Source organism: Phlebotomus papatasi, chromosome 1, assembly GCF_024763615.1.
Source record: "Phlebotomus papatasi isolate M1 chromosome 1, Ppap_2.1, whole genome shotgun sequence".
In the NCBI taxonomy this organism is placed as follows: domain Eukaryota; kingdom Metazoa; phylum Arthropoda; class Insecta; order Diptera; family Psychodidae; genus Phlebotomus; species Phlebotomus papatasi.
Window position 1 is genome coordinate 15,402,227 of NC_077222.1, and position 20,320 is coordinate 15,422,546.

The 20,320-nt window shown below is 33.0% G+C and overlaps 1 protein-coding gene across 1 annotated transcript in view; it reads left to right on the forward strand.

Moving 5' to 3' along the window:
• The first annotated feature begins 3,535 nt into the window (after positions 1-3,535).
• LOC129810205 (endothelin-converting enzyme 1) overlaps positions 3,536-20,320 on the forward strand; it is a 32,377-nt gene continuing 15,592 nt past the window's right edge. The window contains exons 1-2 of the mRNA XM_055860530.1: positions 3,536-4,190; positions 14,495-14,885. Coding sequence (XP_055716505.1) covers positions 3,987-4,190; positions 14,495-14,885 — 595 coding nt within the window. The 5' untranslated portion in view covers positions 3,536-3,986. The remainder of the gene's footprint in view (positions 4,191-14,494; positions 14,886-20,320) is intronic.

Sequence of the window (20,320 nt, forward strand, 5' to 3'; positions counted from 1 at the left end):
GTTCATGAACGTAAGTAGTCATCATAGAAAATTAGAACATGTCCGACACTAACAATATTCAGCAAAACATTGGGATCTTACCATTAGAAATGGTGGATTAGAAACTGCCAAAAATATTATATATATTTTTTAATAAAATGAATTATGATTTGTTTGCACCAAGGCGCTTACGTACATGTTCATGAACGTAAGTAGTCATCATAGAAAATTAGAACATGTCCGACACTAACAATATTCAGCAAAACATTGGGATCTTACCATTAGAAATGGTGGATTAGAAACTGCCAAAAATATTATATATAATTTTTAATAAAATGAATTATGATTTGTTTGCACCAAGGCGCTTACGTACATGTTCATGAACATAAGTAGTCATCATAGAAAATTAGAACATGTCCGACACTAACAATATTCAGCAAAACATTGGGATCTTACCATTAGAAATGGTGGATTAGAAACTGCCAAAAATATTATATATATTTTTTAATAAAATGAATTATGATTTGTTTGCACCAAGGCGCTTACGTACATGTTCATGAACGTAAGTAGTCATCATAGAAAATTAGAACATGTCCGACACTAACAATATTCAGCAAAACATTGGGATCTTACCATTAGAAATGGTGGATTAGAAACTGCCAAAAATATTATATATATTTTTTAATAAAATGAATTATGATTTGTTTGCACCAAGGCGCTTACGTACATGTTCATGAACGTAAGTAGTCATCATAGAAAATTAGAACATGTCCGACACTAACAATATTCAGCAAAACATTGGGATCTTACCATTAGAAATGGTGGAGTAGAAACTGCCAAAAATATTATATATATTTTTTAATAAAATGAATTATGATTTGTTTGCACCAAGGCGCTTACGTACATGTTCATGAACGTAAGTAGTCATCATAGAAAATTAGAACATGTCCGACACTAACAATATTCAGCAAAACATTGGGATCTTACCATTAGAAATGGTGGATTAGAAACTGCCAAAAATATTATATATATTTTTTAATAAAATGAATTATGATTTGTTTGCACCAAGGCGCTTACGTACATGTTCATGAACGTAAGTAGTCATCATAGAAAATTAGAACATGTCCGACACTAACAATATTCAGCAAAACATTGGGATCTTACCATTAGAAATGGTGGAGTAGAAATTATATATATTTTTTAATAAAATGAATATAGCACCAAGGCGCTTACGTACATGTTCATGTAAGTAGTCATCATAGAAAATTAGAACATGTGACACTAACAATATTCAGCAAAACATTATTATATATAGAAACTTTTATATAATAAAAATGAATTATGATTTGTTTGCACCAAGGCGCTTACGTACATGTTCATGAACGTAAGTAGTCATCATAGAAAATTAGAACATGTCCGACACTAACAATATTCAGCAAAACATTGGGATCTTACCATTAGAAATGGTGGATTAGAAACTGCCAAAAATATTATATATATTTTTTAATAAAATGAATTATGATTTGTTTGTACCAAGGCGCTTACGTACTTGTTCATGAACGTAAGTAGTCATCATAGAAAATTAGAACATGTCCGACACTAACAATATTCAGCAAAACATTGGGATCTTACCATTAGAAATGGTGGATTAGAAACTGCCAAAAATATTATATGTATTTTTTAATAAAATGAATTATGATTTGTTTGCACCAAGGTGCTTACGTACATGTTCATGAACGTAAGTAGTCATCATAGAAAATTAGAACATGTCCGACACTAACAATATTCAGCAAAACATTGGGATCTTACCATTAGAAATGGTGGATTAGAAACTGCCAAAAATATTATATATATTTTTTAATAAAATGAATTATGATTTGTTTGCACCAAGGCGCTTACGTACATGTTCATGAACATAAGTAGTCATCATAGAAAGTTCGAACATGTCCTACTCTAACAATATTCAGCAAAACATTGGGATCTTACCATTAGAAATGGTGGATTAGAAACTGCCAAAAATATTATATATATTTTTTAATAAAATGAATTATGATTTGTTTGCACCAAGGCGCTTACGTACATGTTCATGAACATAAGTAGTCATCATAGAAAGTTCGAACATGTCCTACACTAACAATATTCAGCAAAACATTGGGATCTTACCATTAGAAATGGTGGATTAGAAACTGCCAAAAATATTATATATATTTTTTAATAAAATGAATTATGATTTGTTTGTACCAAGGCGCTTACGTACATGTTCATGAACGTAAGTAGTCATCATAGAAAATTAGAACATGTCCGACACTAACAATATTCAGCAAAACATTGGGATCTTACCATTAGAAATGGTGGATTAGAAACTGCCAAAAATATTATATATATTTTTTAATAAAATGAATTATGATTTGTTTGTACCAAGGCGCTTACGTACATGTTCATGAACATAAGTAGTCATCATAGAAAGTTCGAACATGTCCTACTCTAACAACATTCAGCAAAACATTGGGATCTTACCATTAGAAATGGTGGATTAGAAACTGCCAAAAATATTATATATATTTTTTAATAAAATGAATTATGATTTGTTTGCACCAAGGCGCTTACGTACATGTTCATGAACATAAGTAGTCATCATAGAAAGTTCGAACATGTCCTACACTAACAATATTCAGCAAAACATTGGGATCTTACCATTAGAAATGGTGGATTAGAAACTGCCAAAAATATTATATATATTTTTTAATAAAATGAATTATGATTTGTTTGCACCAAGGCGCTTACGTACATGTTCATGAACATAAGTAGTCATCATAGAAAATTAGGACATGTCCGACACTAACAATATTCAGCAAAACATTGGGATCTTACCATTAGAAATGGTGGATTAGAAACTGCCAAAAATATTATATATATTTTTTTAATAAAATGAATTATGATTTGTTTGCACTAAGGCGCTTATGTACGTAGTCATGAGCGTATGTAGTCGTGCTAGAAAATTTGAACAGGTTCTACACAAACTATATTCAGCAGTCCGATGAGGTCTTACTATGAGAAAAGCTAGATAATAGATTGAATAAAATATTTATTTCTAAATATTAAGGAATTCTGTTTTGTATGCACTACTACAGGTACAACTGCAAAAAATGGCATAGCACTTGTGAACTATGGCAAGTGCTAGAAGCCAAGATTAATTAGCTCACTAGAGAATATTGACTTGTGGGGGGGGTCATCGAAAACCGGAAGTCAATATCTCTACTGGTTGATAGCCAGGATAGTGAGAAGTTGAAAAAGAAAATTGGATTGTGGAAACTGCTCTTTCGTTGGCATTTAAATCGGATTATCATTGGCATTGGTCAATATATAATATTTGATTCAAATATTTTCCCCATTTTTCTCCGAGTGCAAGGCTGGAAAATCTACTAGAATATTTGCGTAGGTTGTGATCTGTGCTCTCGACCTTTTCTAGCATCAAATTTTCCCCCTCGAGAGGAACAACGTGATAGGAATTTCCACACCAATACAATGATTTTCCACGGCGGCGCAATTGAGCCTCAATTGTAAGTTTTCTTTGAGGAAAACATCATACCACGCGTAAATGTCATTTTTCCGTGGTTTTTCCGTCTATCCAGTTTATGTTTGGTGTATTGTCGGAGTTAAATGTCTCTTTACTTCCGCGATTTATTAAATATTCACCCATTGTCTCGCTGTTGAGTGTATTTGAGTTTTGTGCTGTGATAAAAAAGAGTCAATGGACTGTGTTATGTGATTGAGTGGGCGTTAAAGGAGGTGGAATCCGAAAAGGAAGATAGAAAGAGGAAAAAATCCAATGTCAATTTTACATAACAACACTTGAGAGCTTTTCATTTCTGCCCACAAGCAAAGAAGAGCAATTTGTTTTCCGTACGAAGACGCTGCTAGAGCCACAAAGTCCGGAGACTATGAGTCTTTGAATTCCATCCGCCAGACAACTCTCCAGTCGCTTGTCCACCTTGGGAGACACCCAAATGACAGCTGAATCTGCATCTCGTAGGCCTAGCAAGGAAGATGGTTCCGAGGGCGGAGGCCCCAAAAGTGACGAAGGGGGCCCCCAAGCGGCCTCCAAGAGGATGCTGGGAAAATTGATGCACAGCAAAAGCGATGAAAATGAAATTCAGGTTCTGGAGAGACTCGATCATGGAATTAATGAAACCGCCCAAGATAATAAACAGGTGAGCAAAATACACAAAATCGCATTTAATTCACAGAAAAGAGGTTTATGTGGCGCCCATTTGATTCTCTTTTATTGATCTATAAAAGCTTCAAGAGGGGCACATATATAGATAAATAATCTTGGCTCAGTGCTTGGCATTTGAAGCCCTACCACAAGGAAAATAGTTAAAACTAACTTCAACTTTTGGACAGATTCTGGCACCCTTCCAGACTAGACGAATGAAATGTAAACCCAAATAAGGAAATGTTTTTTTGACACATAAATTATTTGGGTTTCTGTTGGAGGGCAGAAGGAATAAGGATGGGCTTTAACACATCCAATCCCCTTAAGAGATGAAGATGATAAATCGACATCTTAAGTGTAAAATGCGGGCAAATTTACTTCAATAAAATGTACAGTACAGATGATATCTTCACTCTTAATGTATGTTTTATGAGTCATTTTACAAGAAAAGTTCTTTTCCACAAAGATAAGGGAGATATTACATATAACTATTCCTTGAATATATGTAGGTCAACATTAAATTAAATAATGTTGCTTTTAAAGCTTTCTAAGAATATTGAACTTTTGACTACGAGACACCAAATTATGGTAGAAGATTTTGAATTAGTAGAGGGAATAGGGGCACCGGGGGCACCTTTGTATTGGGGCAGCTTTGAAGTTCAGCCTATTTCTCCTACTTTTAAATGAAGTTGAGTCTTATCATGCTATAATTTACCTCAATAAATCAAATGTGAAAATTAATTAATATTAATATAAGGCTCAATTCCATTTAAAAATAGAAAAAAAGCAAATTTCAAAGCTGTCCCGATTCACCCTGGTGTCACATATAAGATTAATATTAAGAAAAGTCGGAAAGAGAAGTACATAGTATGCAAAATTTCAAATGGAAAATCACGTATGTTAGAAAGAGTACACTCTAGTGGAGTAATACGATGAGTAAGATAATATTGTTCGATTATTTGCTTTCTAAATCGTATTACAAGCAATTCGAGCAATTTTCCATGCGTGCCAACTGTGATTCGGTCAGTTTTCGAACGATTGTATTGCTGCCAACTTTGTACGCAGAGGGGAAATGCGGGTGAGAGGCAAGATAAAACAATTGCTATCTTTTTTGTAATTCTCGCAGTTCAGAAAGTATTAATCTTAATATTAATCTTATATGTGACATGGTCACCAAACGTACCGCGTTCCTTTCTACAGTATTATTTTCAAGTTACTAATACATCTGTCATACCTTTCCGATTAAAAAACTACATAAAATCTAAATGTTTATCCCTGAAAATGAAAGTGCTTATGCTTTGCACGGTCCTAAGCTTCATAATTATGTTTTCTTTCTAAATTTTCCTACGTTAAACCAGGGAAAAGTGTCCAGTTCTGAAAATATATTGCGGAGTCACATTTATTGAAAAACGTAGGAAAATTTAGTTATTAATAACTAAATAATTAATAATAAATGTGACTCCGCAATATTTTTTCAGAACTGAACACTTTTCCCTGGTTTATAGTTATTATTAATAACTAAATTTTCCTACGTTTATTCAATAAATGTGACTCCGCAATATATTTTCAGAACTGGACACTTTTCCCTGGTTTAACGTAGGAAAATTTAGTCACTATCGAGCTTAAGACCGTGCAAAGCATGGGCAGTTTCCCTTACATTTTGTATGAAAAAGTGTATGAATTTTCTCGGACCAGATGGAGTAGATTTTTTATTATGTTGTATTTCCATTTCATGAAGTTTTTCCGATCTAATAATTCCGATTTCCAATCTCGCCTCATGAGATTAATAATTATTTATCTTATGGCTTTAAAATGACGAACTAGCTCTTTGCAAACAAAGAGGAAATATGCATTGTTAGAAGGTATACTGTGTGCGAACCATGCCTACGAGTCCATTCCCATAGTGTTCCATACTACTCCTTGTTTGGTGGCACTTCAGTTTCCTCTGTTATATAAATTTATATGTTCTCTTTGCCAAAATTAACGCATTAATTTTTTTTTAACTCTAAATCGAGTAGGGGAGAGTTGGCATGTTAGAGACACTTTTTTTTATTTTAAGTTTAAGAAATTATTTCCAATACTCGGAAAATTATCTTGAAATTTTGTATAGGGCTTTGAATACTCACTAGAATAGACTAGGATAACGTGTGGTATTTCTGGACAAGGTGTTTTTCGGGACATAATATAGGTTTTTGGGACACATCAAAAATCCTATAAATATCTGTTTTCTTTCTATTTTTTAGTTTTATTTGAAATATTAAGTTCTTTACGTATCAGATAAACATAAAACTTCTGAAATTTTATTTAATTTAAAGCGTGAAATACGCGTGAATTGTGAGTGTCATATTTAACTTTTTAGAAAACCTTCAGTGTGGTCAATTTTGCAGATGTTAACACAAACAGTGATTACTTTTTTTCGATTTAAGTCTCTTTAAAAGTGAAATTTAAACAAAATTTTTATGAAAGAGTGAAGTTTAGAACTTCTACTTAAAGGTAAGCAATCAGGCTCAGGGAAATTTATTTGCATAATACCGCCTTTTGTCTGTCCCGAAATACTCAACTGTCCCGAATTATACCACTCTTACTTCTAAACATTTTTTGCTATTTTGTATAAAAAATTATACATTTTTCAACATTTTTCCATAAGAATCTTATTCTGGATAGCATAAGAAACATAAATATTTATATCAACAAAGAAAATAATAATTCTATAAGTCGTTTAGCTGTTTAAAACTTGAAAGTGCTAAAAAGTGTCCCGAAATACCACACGTTACCCTATATTAAAATATCTTGATTAGTGTTTTTGTCACAATTATTAAAATAATCAAAGAATAGTCCACCGCATCTCAAACATGCAGGTTTTTCCCTACTTATCAAAATTGATCTTTTTCGCTGACCAAATTTAATTTTCTACTGATAAAAATTGTTCTTTTATTTCTTTGTTTAAATTAATTGCGAATCTTCATTTTCGGATCTTTAGTTTAAAACAACGGTTAATATCAGTAATTATAATTATTTTGTCTCACTTATCCAGTGTATTAATTCTTTAAGAACGACAATGAATCTGGCAAATCAATTTACGATAAGAGAAGTCTCTCTTGTATTTATAATGAAAATAGATTAAACTGATTTACTAAAGGCAAAGAACTTTGGTGTTTTCCTGTCCTGAAAGGATTGCACCTCCTGTCGCACCTTCCGGAAGTATACTTACTTTATTTACTTTAGCTAATACCATCGTCAGTATTCTACGAAAAATTTACTGAATATTCAGATTCACCTTAGTCCGATAAAAGTACGATTTATTTATTTATTTGTTATATAAGATTAAAAAGAAAACAAGAAAAATATATAAATGCACACGGTTTAAGCGTATTCAAAATTAATAGCCTAGCCCGGCCTAGCCAGACAGCACTTTTCCGTTTCATGCGAAAAGTAATCTCCCGGAAGCGAAATGAAAAGGGGAAAATCAATTTCCAATCTATTCATAAATAATATTATTTCAGTGTGTGCACAGTGCCCCAACTATTAGGCTGCTTTTATCATTCCATCAAACAAAATTTTATCATTGTTATCAACTCTCAATTGCATCCTAAGTATATTATAATGATGATGGTTATATTTTCCTGGTGATATCTTATAATTTTATATCATTATCTCTAAGCAAGAATGTTTATAGGAAGCTTTAATCCTTGAAAAACTGAAATTGATAGTGCTTTTCAATATCAGCTAATTCCAGTTATTTTAGAATAGAAGCAATTTATGTGTAAATCTGCTTGAGGACCAAATATCCTCTTCCTAATTGATTTTTGCTAAAAATAAATTGTATAAAGTTTATGATTCAAATCACACAAATAGGTTCCAGAAAAGGTATTCAAAGAATATTAGAAAAGAATATTAGGCTAATGTTGGCATTACACATATCGATTTTGTAAACGAAATGAAATTTTTGATAAGAATTTATTAAAATGGCCTGAAGTCTGAAAGTATGACAAATTTAATAGTAAGGTAAATTGCCCTCAATTCGACCGGTAGAGATATTTTTTCAAATTTATTTATATTTGTACTAATATTTGGCGTATGATCTAACATTATCAGGTCAATTATTCCATAAATAAATACGAATCAGTGACAATTTTATAGAAATTTACCATCAAACATTCAAATATTTACCACCGGTCGAGTTGAGGAACCGGTCGACTCGAGGGCACTTTACCTTAATGAAATACATTTTTTTTTAAAGTTATGTCCAAAACTATATTATTCTCTTCTAAATAAATCAAATAGCTATGATTGAGACTGTGAAAGTTTTGTATACTCTTCTTGAGAGCTTTTAAGCTTTGAAATTCTCTTATTCAGCCAGCGAAAGTATTTTGAAATTTCCTTAAAGAATTTTTAACAGTGTATTCCTTGAACATGTGGCAACAAAAGCTCCATAAAAATGGCATAAAATGTTCTAAAATTAGCCAATTTGTCTTCATTAAACACCTTTCATCAAAAAAAAGACTTGGGAAAAAGTAGTGAAATACATTCCCATTAAATTTACGTTACTTACATCCCCGCTAAACTTTTTACCCGACTCTACGTCTCTTCTCGAGAGCTTCCGAGTACCAGAGAAGCACAAAAAAAAACCATAAATTTGGAAAGTCTCTGGCTGCCTTTTGTGTTTACGTTAATTAATCACTCTTCAGTTCGGCGAGGCATGTATAAACAATTTATCTCCCGCACGAGATCATCTCGACACGATGCCTCACACTTGTGCTGGCGGCTTTCGGGGGGTGGTTTGCTGAAGAGGGTGGTCAGATGAAGGGTATCCCATAAGGGGCTGCCGAAGGTGCAAAACACTGATAGTGTCTGAAAGGCATCTGAGCAAAAAGGCGTCAAGGACGGTGCTCAACGAGATGAGATGGTTGATGACTATTGATCTAATCGGGCGGAAAACATTGAGTAGGAACAGAAGCATCGCCATGTGAAAAAAATGCCAGATGCTTATTTTTAATTTTCCGGAAAAGAAGTAGAAAAATCACGTCAAAAGATGCTGTTCTTATGAGCAGTCTCATGGATCGGTAAATCGTCATGAATGAAAGCTGATCGATGGATGAAACAAAAAAAAAAAGAAACCCCCCTGAATGAATTGTTAATTCTTTGCATTGTTTGTGGGCATATGTTGAAGCATCGGTTCGACCTGATTTAGGGAATCGCCAGGGACAGAGGGAAGAAGTAAATTAATTATCCACCAATTACTGTGGAGACTTTCTCCACTGGGGACAGCTAATTCAAATTGCTGTGGTATAACACTTGGGGAAATGCTTCAAACATTTTTCCCCACAATCACGGAATTGCTGTAACGTTCTGGGCTGAATTGACCATTGATTGTGGTATATTATATTTAGCACCTGGTATTTACACTTTATTTCACATTAAACTTTGTTACGTAATGAATATACTGAGTCCGAAGAGAATTATTAACTTTTTCCTGTGGTTCGGCATAAAAGGAGAGTCCAATAATTGTGAATATATTCTTGAAAAACCATTAATAAAAAGTTGTAATGACTGATTGATATAGTGACCTTGTTTCTCATGTTTTCTAGCAAGAAGATTTAAAAAAAGTTAGATAAAATAATATGGATTATATTGATTTTTTTAAATAAATGATTACTGGTAATTGTGCAATGATAAAACAAATTTTACATACTTCATTAAAGTCGCATTTAATTATTCAAAAAATTGAAATACAAAAATAGGATTTAATTATTCACGAACTCGTAATATTATTTGGAATTATTTGCATAAATTTGTCAAGTATAATTGCGGAAAAATTAATAAAACTGGTAAAATACCTAAAAGCAACAATACTCTGATGGCTCTGACCTGTTTGCATTTCATAATTACAGTGCTCAAACCAGAGATTAGACCACTTTCCGGTGGTTAGGGATTTCTAAATATTAAGCAATTGCAATGATTTGTCAAAATCTTTAATCCCCCTTGTTAGACAAACTTAAGAAACACTTCACTTGTTAAAAAATCACTACAGTAAACTCTTTAAGCACGAGGTGGTCAGGTCAAAAATTAGAGAGCACAATATTGGGGACATATAACTTCAAGTGGTCGTAAAGCGTGTGCACGATAAGATTGTTTCCAAGAATAATGCTTTAAAAATGAAGTCTACATTAATATTAAAAAAAAAGAAAAATATTTTTTGAAACTTTAATTTATTGTAGATTTATTAGATATAGGGTAAGTGTGCCAAATTCCGGCCAGCTTGCAATTTCGGCCGTATATTTTGTTCATAGAATTTCCATGAATTTTTAGTTTTTGGGTTCTCTTGAGATTGTACAATGCAAGAAAATAACAAAAAATGTCGCTTCGACGAGCAAGATGATCTGAAAAAGACATTAAAAAAATTCTGGAAGGGCAAGGAACTATGAGAATGAAGGTGGCCGAAATAGGCCACCAATGCTAGGGGAAAGTCACCATGCTATATACTGTAAAATGATTTCCAAGGTTTGTGATTATTTTCTGATTAACACACAAACCGAAGCGATTCTTCCACTATGACAAAAAATGTCTCACTTATTAGGTTCATAGTCCTACCTCACATAGTTCCTGGAAATCCTTAGATTTTCCTCAAGAAGAAAATGGAAATTCAGTAGCGATTTTTATACAAGTTGGGTCCGGGGTCTTCCTGTATAATAATTGATTCGACAATTCGGAGGCCCATTTTCACTGTAAAAATTTCACCGGATACAAAAAATTGCACATCAATATTTAGACGGAACTCTAATCTATCTGCTTAAATCGTTTGTACGACTGGTTTTTAGTTTTAAAATCACTTTTATGTAATTTTTTCTAAGCCATATTTTTATGACATTAGGGCACTAGCGAAAACCATTTTTTCACTTTGAGTCCAAGAAAATGTCACTTTGCAACCTTAAAATTCAGGCAACAGGATTGAACCCTATGTCAATTATCGATAAAATTGGAGGATTACAAAAGGTGTAATTATGAAAGAATCACATTTAATGATAGTTACCACTTTTAAATTATCATTCATGGACCCTTTTTAAAATATAGGATGGACACAGGTAGAATTTATGAATTTATCACCACCCACAAAAACAGTGTTCCCAAGTAAAAATATTTTTAAATAAATATTAATACTGATGAACCCTCTATGTGCCTATGATAGCAGTTTTCCTTAACAGAGACATTAATTAAGAAAAAACTTATGAAATATCATGTATTGAAATTACAGTTTTGGACCTATTTTTGATTTTTGCTTCCTGAAACTAGGAAAAAAGAGCTAGGTTCCTAATTTTTTCTGGAAATGTGAGACTTAGGACCAGCTATTAAAATATATTGTGAAGAGTCACAACTATTGATTAACACAAGAAAAAAATAGTTATTATCAAGCTTGGATCGTATCAAGCATGGTCACTTTCCCCTATATCTACATTTATATTAATTTTAAAATGTATTAAGAATGATTTTAGAGAAGATAAAGATGAAGATTCCAAGCAACATTCCTTATAAAAGAGTAACAAAAATATTCAATTTTTATTAAAAATATTACATTTCAAACTTGAGACTTTGTCGCTTGCATGCAACTATGCCGAAATTTGGCACATTTACCCTATTTTCTACTGATCAAATTTTATTTTTTACTCTCAATTTTAATTTTTTTACTGACCATATTTTATTTTTCACTGATCACTTTTTAATTTTTTGCTGATCACTTTTAATTTTTTGCTGATTACCTTTTTTTTTACTGACCACTTTTTATTTTTTACTGTCCACTTTTTATATTTTGCTGACCACTTTTTATTTTTTGCTGACCACTTTTGATTTTCTACTAATCAAATTTTATTTTTTACTGCTCATTTTTAATTTTTACTGACCATATTTTATTTTTAACTGATCAATTTTTAATTTTTTGCTGACCACTTTTTGTTTTTTACTGACCATTTTTATTTTTTATTGCTCATTTTTGATTCTTTGCTGATCACTTTTTAACTTTTTACTGATCATCTCGAATATTTCTTCTGCTCGTTTTAAATTTTTTGCTGACCACTTTTTATTTTTTACTGATCATTTTTAATTTTTTACTAACCAAATTCAGTATTTTTGCTGCTCATTTTAAATTTTTTACTGACCACTTTTCATTTTTTACTGACCACTTTTTGTTTTTTACTGATCATCTTTTACTTTTTACTGATCATGTTTTATTTTTCACTGATCACTTTTTACTTTTTACTGATCATGTTTAATTTTTTGCTGACCACTTTTAATTTTTTACTGACCGCTTTTAATAAAGTACTGCTCTTTTTTAATTTTTCTCTAATCTTTTTAAACTTTTTGTTGCCCTTTTTTATTTTTTACTGATCATTTCGAATTTTTTGCTGACCAATTTTGACTTTTTACTGCTCGTTTATTCAATGCCTTAAAAAATCAGTAAAATGGCTCTTTAATGAAAAAATTGAGACCTTGGGAATATGAGATAAACCAAAAGTCTAAAACCCGTAGTATCAGTTTTATATTTATGTAAAATATTTTTAAATATTTAATAAACTTGAAATAAAAAAAAATTCACGAAAAATTGAATTTCTAATCTTTTTTAAAAGGCTAAAAAATCATATTTTTGAAAATTTTAAAATCCTTAAACACCAAGTAGATTCAGGCTGAACCTCAATAATGAAGTAAAATTTTGCAGTTAAAGTCACGTAAAGGAAATTTTTGTAAAGAACGCATAATCCCTGATCTCAAGCTATCAGTGATGATTGTTTGATTTGATCCTTTACCGCCAATTTTTCGGGATAAGTATAAGAGGTTTGGTTTAGTCCAGTTCCCGAATGTATCAAAATCTCATTTCATTTCTCTTTAAGATAAATTTTTCCAAAAAATCGTGATTGATAAAAAATTAAAGTAGTTAAGTCATATAGTTAAACCTTAGGTCTGAAATCCATATTAGGGCCAAGGTAGACTCAGGCTGATGTTCGAGGATATTTATCCTGTAAAATTTAACAGTAGAGAATTACGTAAAGGAAAATTTATGCAAGGGACTTTTAATCGACCGACGATCCTAAGCCCTCAATAGATAGTTTGAAATAAATCTTTACTGCATAAATATTTTCGAATATTTTTGCAATTAAATGTGTGTATAACTTTACTCTTAGAATTTAGTCACAATAAAACGACCCTTTCCTCATGTGGTTGTTTCCATATCCTCTTGTATTGATTTATAAATTTATTATACCAAACCCAGTAATGCATTATGAAGTGTCCGTCGCCGGCTTATTTATAAGAAATCTCATTTGGGAAATAGCAACGAAACTCTAAACATCCAATAGAGCTTTAAAAGAAATCCTTTATAGTTCAGCCTTGATTATTCCTATTTTAAATTATCATTTTACTTGGATCCCTTTTATCACGAAGAGGACATCCATTCCGTCTTAATTTATATTTTTTATGCTCTTCAATGCTCCAATACGACTAAGGAGATAACTTGAAGAACATACCAAGTAATGTAATTTACTGTATAAGTGATCGTAATGGAATTGTGTCAAGCATAATGTTATTTCCCTTTGATATCTATGAAATTTAATTATAATCTGAGATGTTTAACTTAGTGGGTGGAGAAATACACTCAATTAATTTCCCTTTCATTACGCGACCTTTAACCCTCAAGAACTGCCACAGTAAAAGATGGTGACAGATACGACTAATTGTCTTTATGGAGAAACACGTTGAATATTGCAATTCTCGCAAGTATATAAATTTTCGTTAATCAAATGTAAATATACTCTCTTATGTTTTGTATACGTTTCAAAAATTTATATTCATTCTGGAACTATATTTTATACTGTTAATTAAATTTAAAAATATATGATTTTATTCCAAAAATTGTTATCAAAATATTCTGCGAGAATTTTAGTGTATGAAAAGCAATCTTATTCATCAATGCCAATCTTTTATTGACTTGAATTAATTAGGCAATAAACCCAACTTAATGCGTAAGCTATTAAGAAAAGGTCAAACAGAAAAGGTACTGAACCCTTTCTCGAACCATACAGGCCATACAGGTGTTTCGAATTAATCGTAATCTTTACCTTTATTGCGAAATACGGTAGAATAATTCTCGGATAAGTGAATACTATTACTATCATACATTTAAGATACAAAAGGTCTCCTAAATTGCCAAATAGGGTGGAAAGTCTGAGTAGCAGAGTGAATGAGCCCTCATCATTGATGATTATCAGTGCTTGACTCGACAGCTTTCTAATCATATCGCCCATCTCTGTATAGGCCGCATCTGCCGTAGGATGGGTCTGTTGCGCACCCTGCATTTGGCTTCGCACTTCAACCACCGTACACAAAATTGCCCTAACGGCCGCCACCCTCCTCGTGACCTCTCTGCTCGTCGTCTCGCCCATTCTCTTCCTCATCAGCACAGCCCCATCTCAGGCGCCAAGGGACTGCCTCACCCACAAAATTGAGGATTGCTTCGCGACGCCGCAGCCGCCGCCTGAGTGTACCGATGAGGATTGCAGAGTGGCGGCAATGACCATCTACGCCCGAATGAATGGGAAGCTCGATCCATGCAAAGACTTTAAATCCTACAGTTGCAGTCCCATCATCAACAACAGCATGTCCGTGGTCAAGAGTTCACAAGAGGGCGTTGACCTTCAGATGCAAAGTGAGTTTAAATTGAATATTCAATCTGAATCCAAGTAAAGCTTAGTCAACATTCAAATAAAATTCATTTCAAAATTGTGGTTTATAAATTTCATATAAATAGTTATTGAATTGCAATAAGCAGATTTAGATGGAATATATTATTGGATTGGTAGGGTGGAGTAACCACTTATCGCCATGTTTAGGAAAACGGGAATTAATTTTATTATAACTTTTGAACCCTTATTACAAGATAACTCAAATTTCACACAAGATTACTTAAATGTATTGGCTGCAGATTCGTGAAAACAATAGTCCTCCCTCTGGACTACTTAAAAAACTGATTTTTATTATCAATGCAAAAATAACCACTTCGTCGCCACTTTTTACCACTTTTCGCCAGTTCTGTAACCACTTCTCGCCACACACTTGGAAAGGTTCAAACTCAATTATTTTGGGCAATATTATACAAAGATTACATTCAGTATTTCTCTTTCCTCATGATCACCCTATTATTACTCGCTTTAAATGATTTTTCTTCGCTTTTATTTGAGAAATCAAACTATTGGACTATTTCATAAAGTAAACAATCCAGATTTGACAACTGAGATTCGACGAAGTGAAGTTAGCGTCGCTCTTTGAAAAGAGATGGCGACAGGTGGTAAAATCATTCCAAAATATTACCACTTTTCGCCATGCCTCGTTTTTATATAAATATAATATAAAATTAAATATTAATTAACTAAATGTTAATTTTATCTATTTCACAAGTGTAATTAAATATTCAATAGACAATAATAGACAAATGGACATGTTCAGCGCATGGATAGAAAAAGATTCCCCAGAAAAGCTATGCAAGCCATTGTGAGAAGGCGTCGACCTCGAGGCAGACCTAGGACGAGGTGGCTGAATCAAACTCAGAATCTTGTCTCGGAACGCCTCGGGATCGAACCCGAACATCTTCCTGAAGTGGCGGAGGATCGACAAGCGTGGGCTGCTAATTTGTATGTCATGGGCCCGCGACCCCAATAGGGATAAGCGGTTGAAAATGAATGAATGAATGAATAGACAAATAATTTATCCAAAATGTACATTTTACTTGATGAAAATTTGATGACACTTAGTACATATTGGACAAGAAATATTGGATTCGATGCACTTGCTTAGAATATTGCTCTAAAAAATGCTCAAAATCGTAAATTCTAAACGAATAATTACTATTAGATGATCGGTCAGTAGATTATTTTTTTGATAATAAGAAACACGGATTTGACCTAGACCCTTCTCCTCCTTTATTACTAGGACAACGCACCCATTACTTACCCATTATTTCCCACCCATTACTTTGCATACCTGAGGAAGGGGCCAACAAGCTCCGAAACGTTGTCCTAGTAATAAAGGAGGAGAAGGATCTAGGTCAAATCCGTGTTTCTTATTATCGAATAATTACTCTTTTTCGACTCTATACGTAGCAGCTGTAAAAATACAAGTAACTTTGCGGCTCATTTATTTAATAAATCGCGAAAAATAGCGATTTCAATTTAAGTAGCGAAAAGTGGGACACTGGCAAGAAGTTGTGATTCCACTCTAATGCAGATTCTAATTAATTATTACGGAAGCTATATTCAATATACAAATTTACCCGGTGGCAGCCAAAATCCCGAACGCCAAAATCCCGAAAGCCAAAAGCCCGAACGCCAAAATCCCGAATGTTCAAAATCGTGAAAGGGATGAAATTATATGGAGGAAAATGTTTAGAATAATTTCCCAAGGCATGGAAGATTTCCCTTTGCCTCCAGCAAGTGCAGGTGCAATCGTGAGAGTAGCTATGACATTTTTAAAAATTCGGGATTTTGGCTTTTGGGATTTTGGCCCATTCGGGATTTTGGCTTTCGGGATTTTGGTGTTCGGGATTTTGGCTTTCGGGATTCTGGCTTTCAGGATTTTGACCGGGACCCAAATTTACCATACCCTAGTTAATTTGACCATCATAAAAGATAACACTAAGCAATAATTTTGAACTTTTGTGCTGAAGTTTTAGAATCCTTTATTTAACACAATTTACTTAAAAAGATTTCAAATGGACGGATTTTCATGAAACCTCTCCAGGGAGGGGAAAGTTCTAACTGAGATTCTTTATTTAAGCTTTGGGTGACGGAAGTATTGCACAACTTAATTTTGTCTATTTTGTCCAATGAATCTGACCTATAGCAATATACATAACCTTCGATCGAATCCGTTAAAAAATAAAGAGGAGTCATTGTGATCAGAACATCAGAAGTGCTTCAAAGGCAATTGAAAGTGAATGGATGTCTGATTAAGTGAAAGTGTGTGATTTTTAAATTTTATATAAATTTAAGTTATCTAAAACTTTTACAAATGCTTTGATTTTAAATTAGAACTGAGCTAATATTAATTTATAAAGTTGTTAAATTTAAGGCTTACAATAGCAAAATCGACATAGGGGAAAGCAGCCTGCCTTTGAATGCGGCAGCCTTTGAATATTTCAATTTTTCTCTTATTTTCTAAAGCTAAAATTTCATTTTGTTAATCGAAGTTAATAGCAAATAGTTAATAGTATTAACTTTTGTTCACAAAATAGTATTTTTGCATTGGAAAATAAGACAGAAATTGATACATTCAAAGGTTGCCGCATTCAAAGGCAGACCATTTTCCCTTACTATTGGTCCTCAACTTAAAATATGCCGTTGAAGTGGATGGCACTAGCAACGAATGTAGCATGTAGGTGGCCTTTATGCCTGAAGTTGTTTTAATTTAAGAGATTAGGAATCTACCAATAATACCCAGTTACATTACCGATGGATATCGCAAGTCAAAAAAGAATTCTAACATTTGTTCCAAAAAGTAGCATCTGCCGGAAGTGCTACTATACTAACTTTAGAAAAAAATCAGTAGGGGAAGTGTGCCAAATTTCGGCCATTCTAATTTCGGCCACTTTGAGTGTAATTTCGGCCATGGAAATAAAAATTATTCAAATTATGTATGTTATCTTCGAATAGTCAATGAATTCATTTTGCTTTTAAATATTTATTCATTTTAGGATGTATTAACACAAAGACCGTTAAATTTTAGGTATAATTTGAATTTAAATTGCGTTGTAAAAACTCAATATGGAAAGAGTCCCGTCAAATAATATCTGCAGATATCTTTAAGATTTCTGTAGAGAAAATCTACACCTCTACAGAATATCTGCAGATAAATTCTGTAGATATTCTTACGAATTTTATTTGGGCTTGGGACAAAATTCGTCAGAATATTTCGGCAGATTTATGACGAATCTCTGATGAATTTCTGTAGATATTCTGTAGATTTTTTCTACATTCCAGACTTTCCAGACAAGATGTGTCAGAAGAGATGGAAAAATTTTTCACTGAAGTTTGCAAAATTCTATAGAGTTATTCTTAGTGATATCACGGTGTTTATATAAAATAAAGAATTCTGCGACGCCGTGTTACAAGTAGAGAAAAGTGAAGTGAAAACTTTAAACAGAGTGTCGACCAAAATTTCGTGTTTTTGTATCATTCGATTGGCGATTTTTAAGAAATTAGTATTTTTGCTCGCAGTTTTTTTACGTATCTAAAATGTGTATTCGGTAATGCTTGTTAAGCAGAGCATACAATTTTCTTTATAACTTCTACAGTTTCTTCATAAATCAACAATATTTTTGTGAAGTAATGGAGGTTATGCAAATTTTCTAGGGAGAAATTCTGCCGAGAATCTGCAGATTTTCTCTGAATGTACTAGAATATACCGTTAAAATTCAAAAAACCTCCGAGTAAAATCGGCAGGTAGAGCAATGATTTGACGGGGTCTTACAAAAAATATGACAGATCGATTGTGCTTCTAGCAGTCTTGTGATTTGTGGTGAAGTGCAAGAGGTTTTCCTTCGGTGTGGACTAATTGGCTCAGTTGGTAAGAGTGCTGGGCTCTTTGGCGCAGAGTCCCTGATTCGATCAAGTGAGATCGAATCGCGCCCGGTGCAAGCTTGGAAAAAATGAGTATCTGGATGGAGACAGCTTTGAATGAGGTAGTACCAGTAAAAACACACAGCAATAATAATCGTCATGAAGCACCGCCAGATAGTCTATACTTTGTGCAGCGATCTCTGTCGTTCATTAGCTCCCAACCGGTTGAGCTCTTCTTCAATTGCTTTGAATATTTTCATTGAGCATCTACGGTCCTGCTCGGAGGGAGTGTTGATCGGACGTCGAACCCCACCATGGGACTTATCGATTATTCATCGCTTCACTCACAACGATACATTTGTAATTCATGCACATCTAATGCGTTACTTTGTATAGAGGACTATCAGTCCTATTAATAAATAAAAGATTTATTTTTCATGAAAATTGATTAGTTTTCATTAAAGATTGTTTCTGTTTATGTTAATAATGAATCAATCTTTAAATTTCGGGTGAAATTTCCCAGCTGGATCCTGTATTTCGCGTAAAAAGTATATACTTTGTGAGCGTCTCTCCGGTGAGGTAGTGTTGACTATTCCGGCAACATCTTTTGCTTTCCTAAATTTTATTATTGATTTTATGTTTTTTTTTTCAATTTCTGAGTTCTACAATGTCCATAGAAAAAACCCATCGCTTCTATGAAAAAGATGATGTGGAAAGGCCTTGGAAGAGTTCAGGAAGGGCAAATTGCTACGGGAATCTGCGCGTAAATTTGAGATGCTACTCTTCAGGTCTTCAGGACAAATTACACGGAAGATCTCAGGGCTTGTGAGTCATATAAACGTATTAAACTAAATATTAAACTCGTTCCGTATGACGTTTTGAAATTTCCGAAATTTCCTCTCCGTTGCGTCACAAAAGGTGATCACAAACAAGGTGGACGGTATTTCACTCAAACTGGCCGGAATACTACCCAAAGCAATACCCATAATTTTATTAATTTTTAAAACGAAGATGATAAACTAGTTTTCAAGGTTCCACACAACCGTACCGAAAAGGAAGTATCAAGAAATATCAATATGTAATAAAAATATTGCATTTCAAACTTAGGACTTCGGTGCTTATTTGCAACTATGCCGAAATTTGGCACACTTACCCTATATTAATTCTGCGTACAGAAAAAATTTATATCTATATTTAACATAATTGAAAAAAAATTCAAAGTTTTCTTTATACAAACGTCAGGGGATTTTATTCATTTTAATATAGAAAAATAGCATAGAAATATAATTGCTTAGAATTGGAAGTTTTCTCGGTATTTAAAATCTATTAAGAGATGCAAAAGCGGCTAGAATACTTAGTGATTTTTGAAACATTTCCAAAGTTCTGAAAGTGAAGTACAGATTTCCACTAATTCTTCCTTGTTAAAGAACATAAAAAAGAGCTGTCCGATACTTCCGTCATCCGAGGTTATAAACTTATTCAATCTCTTATCCCCTTAGGAAAATTAACTATTATTCTCAAGATATACGAG